The 11,530-nt window shown below is 42.8% G+C and overlaps 1 protein-coding gene across 1 annotated transcript in view; it reads right to left on the bottom strand.

Moving 5' to 3' along the window:
- The window catches only part of CNPPD1 (cyclin Pas1/PHO80 domain containing 1), a 14,977-nt gene extending 3,452 nt beyond the window's left edge, over positions 1 to 11,525 (bottom strand). Inside the window, exons 1-5 of the mRNA XM_042453759.1 lie at positions 11,239 to 11,525; positions 5,419 to 5,521; positions 3,360 to 3,441; positions 1,782 to 1,902; positions 787 to 915 (exon numbers count right to left, since the gene is read on the bottom strand). Coding sequence (XP_042309693.1) covers positions 787 to 915; positions 1,782 to 1,902; positions 3,360 to 3,441; positions 5,419 to 5,521; positions 11,239 to 11,307 — 504 coding nt within the window. The 5' untranslated portion in view covers positions 11,308 to 11,525. The remainder of the gene's footprint in view (positions 1 to 786; positions 916 to 1,781; positions 1,903 to 3,359; positions 3,442 to 5,418; positions 5,522 to 11,238) is intronic.
- Positions 11,526 to 11,530: the final 5 nt, after the last annotated feature.

Raw genomic sequence — 11,530 nt, 5'->3', positions numbered from 1 at the left:
TTTTATTTATATACCACTATTCCAAAGATCATAGCGGTGAACAGCCAGTAAGCTAATTAGCCCCCAACAGTCTGGGTACTCATTTTAGCGACCTCGGAAGGATGCAAGCCTGAGTCGAGCTTGGGCCCTTTCGCTGGTCTTGAACTCGCAACCTTGTGGTTTTGAATGAATGGCTGCAGTACAGGCATTTAACCACTGCGCCACCAGGGCTCCTAGGAGGCATCTACAGCAGTAAAAGTGGAATAGCAGCACTATAAGGGTGTGGTGCAGTAATCTCTGAAGAAACCTTCTCTGTGTTGACAGCTAGCTAGGCATCTTTCTCAAATCTGACATCATTTCAGCAGCGCTGACACTCTGCTCATGGGTGCACTCTTCAGATGAGTGGGAAGGCCCTTCCATTCATGGAATTCAGGCACCGGATAAAAACCTATTTTTATCACTTTTTTAAAATGGAGGATTTGACCTCTTGTGACTGTGCACTTTAAATAATAGAGCTGTTGCTCTTTTATTATTTTTTTTGTTATTGCACTCACACCTATGTTAAAACACTTTGCACACTGATGAGAAAAGCAGCATTAGTATTTCAACGGAACAAAAAGCCCAGCCTCCGCATTCAATGCTTATTCCCAGGCAACCAACATGCTTTCATATTCTAGCATATTTATATATATCATGGACATTCTAATTCTATCAAGCTCTCTGTGCTCATTTGAACTTTGACTGAGAGCAACAGATGTCTGTGTGCCTTTCTCTTGCACCCCTCCTTCCCTCTCACATGGCACTTACAATGGCCCTGAGGAAATTCATCTCCAGTGCGTTCATGGTCTGTACATCCACCTTGCCTGCAGCTCCCCATTCATCATTGAAGACCTCCTCTTCTTCCCCTTCATCATATAAGTACTTGCTTGCAACCATCTGAAATCAAGAGATGCACTGAAGTAGCACAGTGTGTGACATTTTGGCCAAGGTTGCAGTGTGGCATCCCTGTTTTCTTGTAAGCATGAGGTTTAGATATAGTCCATTTCCCAGTTACTTGTGATGTGAAAACCCCGGCCTCAATTTCAGGATTCCTGTATGCCAGCTCCCAAAATGAGCAGAGGGGCAGAAGAAATCTACAGTGAAGCTTGTTAAACTCGACTAAGCAAATTTGTAAATGCTATGGGCTACAGCTCCCACAAGTCCTTACTATTGGCCGTGCTGGAAATTGCTGGTAAGAGTTATTATAAGCCAAAACATCTGGAGGGCCAAAGGCTCCCTATCTCTTCTGTATGAAAAAATCAATCCCCACAACCTAGCCAGTTATACACAGAACATGCATTCAAAAATAGGCAAGTATCTGCAGTTAGAGAGCAGCTGAGTGGCTGAACTAGATACTGAAAGTATCAAGGGAAAATTAATCTTCTTAGTCCTTCCAGACCATCTTGTAATCATCCAGACCATGCCTTGGAGCACAGCTGCTCATCTTTAATCCTCTCCATTGAGTTCACAAGTTAAAATTTATGGTGGGTAATTCTGGATGCTCATTCTCAGCTCAGTGCTTTCAAGAAAGGAATCTGCCAGCTACTGTAGTTGTTCTATATCAAATTGAAAGCAACCAAATTATACTGTAGTGTGAGGGGACAGACGGGGACATCAAAAGGGTTATAACAGTTCAGCTGTGAGGTCAAGATAGGTCTCTGAAGTGTGAAAAGACTATTAGGTACCAGTGATGCATTATACAAAACATGCACAACTTTTGGGCAAATGCTACCCAGCCACAGCTTCACTCATCAGAAGTTTACCATGGAGATTAAGAAGAGATCAGAAGACGAGATTTGCTGTAGGTATTCAGGATTGCGGTGCCGAAGTCTCTCAATGTAAACCAGGGCCAACATCATAGAGCAGGGGGAGATGCAAGCCTCTCTGGAATTAGAACCAGGGGACACATGCTTAGTTTCTCTTTATCATTTCAGCCACAAAGCATAATCTTGAACTGTATTACAAAAGGAGTTGGAGATCTGGAACAACTCATCCTGTACAGTAAAGATCTACCATGTTTTTGACTCCTATCCACAATATATATGTCACAATGTGGCTGTTGAGTATTTCCATTACCTTTATCCATGTTCAAATGTCCCCCTCAGCCCCCTCACAAAAAAGGAATGCAGATTAAGAGACATGGTCATATTCATGAAAACAGGCCAAGAAAGCGTAATATGTTGAAGCAGGTATGGAAAAATAAGCTTGTCTTTGCGGATTTTGCAAAAACACAGGTCATTCCTGAAAATGGGAATATCTCACAGGATTATATCTACAGCAGCTCATTCTGCCATATTAAACTCTCACTGAAAAGTTGTTGGGAGCAACAGTTTGACTTTTAACTTGTTAAGTGTTCTTAGCTATTATTCCCATTTCTTTCATACAGAACTGATTATCTCAAAAACTCTCCCAACATAACTGTTAACAACTGCCTTACAATGTCTCTTTTCCAACCTATTACTATTACCACCCACTACTGGAAAACAGTAAGGCTGATTTTATGTAAACAAATGCATCATCAGACATATGGTCAAATAATTGTATATCTCGAGATATCTGATCCTGATGTTACATATCCTAGTGGTTTCATAGTTCTGTGGCAAGGCTTTGCTACATACTGGTGCTGTTTCAACTTTTTTAAAGGTGGGGTTGTGTACAAAGTTATTAGTATGTGTGTAAATATATTCTTAGTTCAGTGTATATAATGCCTTAGGATCTAAACACCCTAAAGGCACCAGAACCTGTCTGATCTTGGAATTTAAACAAGGTCAGCTTTGGTTAGTCCACACTACAGAAATAATCCAGTATGACACCACTTTAACTGCCATGCCTCAATGTTATGGTACTCTGGGAATTGTAGTTTTGTGAGATGTTTAACCTTCTCTGTCAAAGAGCTCAGCTGCCACAACAAATTACAATTTCCAGAAATCCATAATATTGAACCATGGCAGTTAAAGTGGTGTCACACTCTATTATTTCTGCAGTGTGAATGCAGCCTCGGATTGGAGCATGCCAACAAATACTGTATTTCTGAGGAAGGAACTGGCAAAACCACCTCTGAATTTGCTTTACTTAAGAAAACCATATGAAATTCATTGAGTCACCATAAGTCAACAGATGATCTGAAGTTGTGTGTGCAGGCACGCACGCATGTGCGCGCGCACACACACACACATTTCCTTTCCAATTAAAATGACTTTAAAGGCAAAATGCCAATCCAAAAGTTAATGTAAAGAATAAAAACACAAATCCCAAATCACATTCCCAAAGAGAGGGAGAAATGTATGGATATACAGGATAAGAAATATTGAGAGGAAAAAGCAGAAGAGTCTGAACCATACCGGGAGACATGAGATACATATTTCTTCTGGAGCCTCCGAATAGGACTTGGAGCAGCTTTCTGGAGTAATTCTACAGCAATATCTAGAAAAAAGAAAGCAACAGGGTTCAAAGTTAGGCGCACAGCCCTTTGTTGAAAAGCCACATCAGTTACCTAGTCCAAACACTGTATGATGGAAACATATGTCCCTTTCTAGGAAACCAAAGCTGCGTCTCCTTCTGATCAAAAAACATGCTTGAGGATAGAAAGCACAATGTTAAAAAGTTATGAAGGTGAGAGAAGCAATTTCACCTCCAAACATATAGTATCCTTTTGAATACAAAATCAAAAATGGTAAGGCTTTAAAGTAAGGACTTATTACATGAACAAGCTGACAACTGAATCGAAAGATTTGCCTCATTATTCCCAGATCCTAAACACATTTAACTCAGAGGAAAGTGTTCTGACAGACCCCTAAGTTCAGCTGTTTTGGAAAGAGGTAGCTTGCAGTCTGCAAAATGACAGCATTCTGGGCCCAATCCAATTGTTCATCCCACCAAACTCTATAGTTGACCCACTGAATCAATGAAACTTACACAAATATTGACTTAAGTTTCTTCTGGATGCAGTGCGTCTCTTCTAGTTGGGATTAATAACTGGGTCTAGGCCTGGGAGCTGTAGTTCTAAAAATACACTATTCCAGGACTGGTGACAAACTTTCTTCAGGGTAATGGCCAAAAAACAAAACAAAACAAACCCCATTACCTCTTATTGAGACATATTTTATTTTGATGTTAGCCATCCTTTAAAATTTAATTTAAGAAAAAATTAACTACACTTAACGTTGATTAACTACTAAAATTCTTTTGGCATTTCTTCTTTTAAAGCTTGCAAAACCCAGTAAAGTGTCAAATCTGAATCTGGTAGGAAAAGGCAACCTTTGGCTTCAACCACAGATATATAAGAAAAACCACTATATGTGACTGTCATTTTACCATGCCAGTGATGCCCTAATTGTTTTAGATAATCAGTTTGAGAGTGTCCTATATCTCTCACCCAGACCTGTGAATGGTCAGAAATATCAATGCAAGAAATTCTTCCCGAGTTTCTGTGCTGCCACACACACACACACACACACACACACACACACACGGGGTAAGTGGCCTTTGAATGTATAGCTTTGGATACTTCTTCAAAAGCATTAAATAAACCTAAGTAGTTGTTCTAAGCATTTTTATTATGATTCACAAATCTTTCCAGCTAGACAAGTTCAACCAGAAATTGCTGGCCAAACTTTGGACTGCCAGCTTCTGAAATACAGTGCTCCCTCGGGTTACGAAATTAATTCGTTCCGCTGCGGCGTTCGTAACCCGATGCATTTTGCAAGCCGAAAAGGGCTTTCCATTAGCGCTGGCAAGCCGCGCGTTTGAATTTCGCGCCGAAAAAAAATTCGTAACCCGAAAAAACCTTCGTATCCCGGAACAGTTTTTTCCAATGGAACTTTTTCGTATCCTGGAAATTTCATAACGCGATCAATTCGTATCCCGGGGTACCACTGTAATTGTCTTTTAGCAATCATCAGGAGCCAGCCTTTTCCTGATGGTTCAGGCTGCATTTTAGCATCCATTATCCTGACTCTGGCCAAGGTGTAGTATAGAAGTCTCTTTTTCCCCCTTAGTTCACTCATGCCTACAGGCTTCAGTGAGTGTCATATTTTTTATGCTTAGTGTTGTGTACAATGATGACCTTGGTGCAGGAGTCAATTATCAACTCCGCTTGCACAACATCCTTTAATATAAAATGCTTGTTACCAGCTGTGAACCAAATTTAAGAGTGCAGTAAGGGGTAAAGAGCCATGTTTTAGGTGACAAGAAAAAAAAAAGGACATAGGTAGAAGAGAAATGTCAGCCCTGACAAACTTATGTCAAGATCAAAATGTCAATAAGGTGAGGCAGGGAAGCAATGGAGTTCAATTCTTATGAGTTTTGTCCAGCATATACTTAATTAAAACATCAGCTAGGGTATCCCTCCCTTTACCCTCATTTTCCAGCCCAGCTGCAACATCCCACAGCCAGACTCACCTGCAACAGGACTTGAGAGGTTATCAAGAGTACCATCCTTATCCCAGCCATAGTAAAGTCGCTTGCGTACCCGATCACTCAGCTGCTGGTGCCTGGGAAGAAACTGAGAGAAAGGACTGGAGAATATAATGCAGTACTGGGACTCTGCATCTTTCTGCCTCACCTGATCTACTGAAGGCCTTCATTCTACAAATACAGGATGGAGTGGGCAGTTGGAACAGATATTCTTGTCCACACTTAGTCCAAATCCTCCTGTAGATTACCTGAATGTGTGTGTGGATTTCATCTTGTTTCTATCTCAGCAGTCTTAACAGACATACCATACCATAAGAGTACTTTCAAAATCCCTGGTGAAAAGAGATTCTAAAAATCTCATGCCACTTCTTTCCTCATATGCTCTCTCTCTCTCTCTTTTACTTTTATTCTATCAAAACTTGCACTATTGCCCAAATTTTGTTCCATTTATTATTGAAAACAGCATCTGGTTAATTTATTCAAGTTGCTGGACAGCTAAATCCACCTGAATGACTCCACAGGAAACACTTATGAAAATACTTGTACATATGAATATACCACTCTGCTTTAAGAAGTAGAAACTAACAATTTCTTTTCTCAAACGTAGATGTTCCCAGTCATCTCTTATATAATATTCTCTCAGCCTTTCATTATATAATGTTCCATAACATGATTTCTTGCGTGCTGTTAAATCTTTCCTAAAACTTTATGATAAAACCCAGACACAGTACTGTAACAGAAACATATATAGGTCTGAGGGAAGTCCACATTTTATTTATTTTAATGGAAAAAAACAGACAAACACACATGTTCTGGGGTCAGAAGCCTCATAAAACTGGACGGCAGACCTAGCAATCTTCCTATGAAAGCAATCTTGGAGGGAAACACTAGCAAGAGTACTCACAGGCTAGAGATGTAAAACTTCTGGAAATCTGAGACCTATGGTAAGTAACTGAACAAATATGATATTATCAGCCTCTCCAGACTGTAAGTCACTTATTTAGTTTGCGAACATAAAAAACACTATGTATATATTGCCTTGGCATGTTTATATTGCCTTGGTATGAAATATTTACAACTTGTATTTACTTTTAAACAAACTATTGTTACGAATACTGCTACAAGGTCCTCAACTGTAATGAACACCTGAATTATAAGGAACCTTTGATGTTGTTGTGTGCCTTCAAGTCGCTTCTGGCTTCTAACAACCCTAATGTACATCTATCATGGGGTTTTTCCTGGAAAGATTTGTTCACAGGAGGTGTGACTCTGCCTTCCCCTGAGGCTGAGAGTGTGTGACTTGCCTAGGATCACCCCCTGGGTTTCATGTCTGAGCTACAAATTGAACCCTGGTTGTAGTCCAATATTCAAACCACTACATCATGCTGGCTCCTGTGCTTCTGCCAATTTATGAGGAGAGGCCAAAAAACCCCCAAAACTAAACAAAAATACACAAGCACACTAAAACCAGAAGAAACCATCAACATTAGTAAAACAAAGAATGCTGTTTCTTGCCTCTAGTGTCCCATAGTGCCAAACATACAAAAAGCACTCACTCCCATGAAAGGGACAAAAAGTAGTAAAGTAAGGTCAGAAAGTGCAATAATGAAAGATACTATACATTAGCCCCTTACTAAGAGTCCGAAAGCCATGCCAAAGCCACAATCCAGTCCTAAGGACTAGAGCGCAGCTTTGGCGCAGCTTCTGGCCTCTTAGGACACATGCATCATTTAAACAGCATACCTCCAAAGTGACCCGAAGCAACTTTATTTTGGCCTGTCTGTATGGGGCTATAGTCTTATCCAAAATTCTGTTACATAATTCTTATAAATACACTATAATGTTGGAGGAACAAATGAAGAACACCTCATCTTAAGTATTTTGTTCACCATTCCAAAAGAAAATAACCCATAATCCTTTTTTCCCAATTTTCCAGAATTTTTTTCTTGACCCCCCCCCTCCCCCCCTGTTTTTGGTTGACTCTCTAATCTGGAGAGTCAACAAAAAAGTAACAAAAAGGAAGGAGATATAATAGTTTAACTTGTCATTTTCTAAGGCCATTAATCAGCCTACCATATTTTTGGAATAGGGAGCTCCTTTCTAGCTCCCAGGACTGCTTAAATAGCATTCCTTGGCTCTAGGAAACCACCATCCACCGTCTTTCCCCCACTTGCCACCACTGGGAAGATGTGTACCAACCAGTACTAGTTGTGATGTGACGGGGAGTATGATCTGGAAGCAATAGGAAGAGAAAGACAGCAGGAATGAGAATGTGTTCCTGCTTTTTCTCTTCCCTGAGCTCTCTGTTGAGAGATGTAGTGTTCTTAAAGATAATACAAGGCACCCCTTTCCCCCTCCCCCCTTTCCCTTCCTCTTTTGATGCTGAAACAGACATGGTTATTTCTTTAAAAAGTGGCTGAATAATGACCAACAGCGAAGCAGGTTGTCTGAAGCCAATTATTCTGTACTGACAGGAAAAATGTGGCCCTCCCCGTACGGCTAGATTATAATCACCCATTGTTAGCTTTCATGGCAAAGTTTGTTCAGAGGACGTTTGCCACTGCCTTCCCCTGAGGCTGAGAGCATGTGACCTGGTCGCTGACACAACTGCATCCAAGGAAAGCAATGAATTCTGCCAATCTTTTGTCTGTTTTTGTCCCAGGTCTGGCCCTTCCCTTTGTTCAAGGTCTGGCTGTTTCTTTCACTGATGACACCATTACAGTTTCCCACTGAGAAGAATAAAACAGAGCATTGAACAACTTGGTTTCTTTTGTTCCTTGTGCTAACAATAGATCAATGGACTTATGCCCTGCTTGGAAACACAAAACAATATAAAGCCTAGTCTGGATAAAATGCCTCATTGTTTCACCACTAACATCCCAGTAAAACAACCATTTTTATGCTTTCCTCTCATTTTATCCCCAATTGTTCATGCCTTTTCTTAATGTGTCTCCCTAATGATATTTTCCTCCTGGTTTCTCTTTGTAAGACTTTCATCCAGTACTGACCATAAAAATCCACTGCATGATTTTGGGCAACTCACACTCTCTCAACCTCAGAGGAAGGCAAATGCAAAATCTCCACTGAACAAATCTTGTCAAGAAAGGTTCACCCATGATATGTTCACCTCAGAATCGACATAAGTTGGAAATAAAATATTAGCAGTGATGGTAGGATGTAATAAAATGCAAAATCACAGATAGTAAATATTACTCTAAAGCCCAGAAAAAAACTAGAACAATATTCAGAAAAATATTTTCTCCTTTCTTCCCACAGCTTTTTTGTTTAAGTGGATGGCTAGGAGCTTGGATAATGGAATAATTTCTTTTAGAATGAAGTGGTGTTTTTTTTTAAAGACAAGGGGTTTCTGTATTTATTGCCCTATTTCTGAAAATTATGTAGCAGGTAGACTTTTGTGTAAAACATTGTACAGTAGAGCTTCTCAAATAGGTGGTCTGTAGATTGGTGCTGAACACCACTGTGGAGTAGTGGCTTGACAGTCGGACCAGGATCTGAATCCCCACTCAGCCATGGAAACTCACTAGGTGACACTGGGCAAGTCACACACTCTCAGCCTCAGAAGAAGGCAAAGGCAAACTGCCTCTGAACAAATCTTGTTGAGAAAACCCCGTGATGGTCAATCTTACTAGAGTTACCATAAATCCAAAACAACTTAAAAGCACACGACAACAAGAAAGACTGGTGCTAAAACCCAATGTGGGCATAGTGGTTTGAGAGTTGGCCTACAACTCTGGAGAGCAGAGGTTTGAATCCCCACTCAGCCATGGAAACCCACCAGATAGCCTGCCAGAGAGGGCAAGTCACACTACTCTCTCAGCCTCAAATGATGGCAGTGACAAAAGACCCTCTTGCCAAGAAAACATCATGAAAGTTTCGTCTTAGGGTCGCCATAAGTCTGAAATGACTTCAAGGCACACAGCAACAATGACCGGTGCTAAGAGCCACTGTGAAGTAGTGGTTTGAGGATTGGATTACAACTCTTGGAGACCAAGGTTCAAGATCCCCACTTGGCCACAGAAACACACTAGGTGACCTTAAGCAAGTCCTGCTCTCTCAGCTCTCACAGCCTCAGGAGAAGAAGGCAATGGCAACCCGTCTCTGAACAACTCTTGCCAATAAAGCGCCAAATCCCTTCTGAAGAAATGTGCCAAGAAAACCCCATGAAAGTTTTGCCTTGGGGTTTCCATAAGTCAGAAATGACATGAAGGCACACAATAACAACAAATATGTACTGAATGCACTGGAAGAGCCTTCCCATTAACTGACTGTCAGCCCAAACTGACTCATGTGACATGATGGTCATGCCTAACTCAAAAAGGAAACACCCCAGTGTCCCAATGGAAGGGAATGACACACCTCCTCTGAAGAAATGTGACAAGAAAACCCCATTATTTAGCGTTGCCATAACTTGGGAACAACTGAAAGGCACACAACAACCACCACCAAGGCCTTCTCTCAGGCTGCAAAGAAGGAATGGGCAGACTGGGAGAGTGTTGCTACCCCTTTCCTTTGAGGCAATGGGGGAAGGCCAGGTGGGGAAGGAAGAGGCACCCAGGGCAGGGGGAGTGCCTCACAGGGTGACTCAGCCCTCCTTTTCAAGGACAGTCCTGCATTTCCACCTTCTGTCCAGGAGACATTTCAAAATGTCCTCCTATTTTGAGCACGACTAAGAGCATGGACTGGCATTTCTAGGAGTGTGTTGAGTTTTTATTTGGCCATGTCCTCCATTCTGAGCATGACTAAGAAGCACGTACTGACATTTCTAGGAGTGTGTTGAGAGCTTTTATTTGGCCATGCCCTCCATTTTACAGTGCCTTTTTGTCCTCTCCTTTGGGGTGGGGGCACATCTGGTTACCCTATTTCAAGAAAAGGATGAGGGGGCTGGCAAGAGGAGGGCGACGAGAGGTTCTTGCTACAAAGGAGAGGGACAAGGCACTACAAAACGGAGGACATTCCAGATTAAAATGGAGGACATGCCCAAATACAGAGCTCAACAACACTCCTATAAATGTAAATCCATGCTTCTTTTGCTGCTCTTGTCATGTGCCTTCAAGGCGTTCCGACTTATGGTGACCCTAAGGCTGAGTCACTGGGTGGCCTTGGCCAAGTCACACCATTTCAGCCTCAGAAAGTGGCAATAGCAAACCCACTCTGGGGAAACATGCCAAGAAAAACCATATGTTGCTTCAGAAGGGGGGGGGGTGCCATTGCTTTCTTGGCAGGCTTCTTCAGAGGATTTCTTTTGGTATTGCCACCCTCTTGGGCTGAGAGAGTGTGACTTGGCCAAGGCCACCCAGGGACTTGGTGGCCTTAGGGTTGCCATAAGTGTTTTGAGCTCTTCAGAGGGACTTCCTAAAACAAATGACAGTAGTTGCCCATAGGGAAACCATACTTGCCCAGAGAGAAGCATTGGGGAATACTTGCTGATAGGGGAATGCAGAGGCTGGGCAAGTATCACCCCATAAGCCTCTCTCTACGGGAAAGTATTTCCCAATGTTTCTCTATGGGCAAGCAGTCATTCTCCTATTATTATTCTCTATTAATAGTCTTCTCCAATGCTTCTCTATGGGGGAGCATTCCCCTATTACTCTTCTCCCTGGGCAAGCCCTCCTGTCCTCCCTTGGAGCAGGCCCTCTACACCCAAGAGCCCCAGCAGCCCAGCGCTCAGAGGCCCTCGCTCTTAGCCTCGCCGCCGCCGCCGCAGGGGCCCATGAGGCCCAAGATGGAGGGCGAGGGGGAGAAGGGGAGGCCGTGTCCCGGCGGGGGAAGGCAGCCCCCTCTCACCGTGAACTCCTGGAAGCCGCTGAGGGAGAAGGCGCCCTCCTCGTCCACGAAGAGCCCCTCCAGGTCCATGGCTGGCCGTCCAGAGGGCCTCCTTCTTCTTCTTCTTCCTCCTCCTCCTCTGCCTTGGCAACCCGACGCCCGGCTTCTGAGGCGAAGAAGGACGGGAGGCCGAGGAAGGAAGGAAGGGCGCGGTGCCGGCGGCGGCGCCTCTCCTGGCCTCCTTCTTCCTCTTCCTGAGGAGGAGGAGGAGGAGGAGGGCCTCTACCCCGGAGGCCGCCCCTTCCTCCCAGCG

This window comes from Sceloporus undulatus, chromosome 1 (genome assembly GCF_019175285.1).
Source record: "Sceloporus undulatus isolate JIND9_A2432 ecotype Alabama chromosome 1, SceUnd_v1.1, whole genome shotgun sequence".
Classification (NCBI taxonomy): Eukaryota; Metazoa; Chordata; class Lepidosauria; order Squamata; family Phrynosomatidae; genus Sceloporus; species Sceloporus undulatus.
The sequence above is the reverse complement of the archived record's forward strand: the minus strand, read 5'-3'. Positions and strand labels throughout refer to the sequence as shown.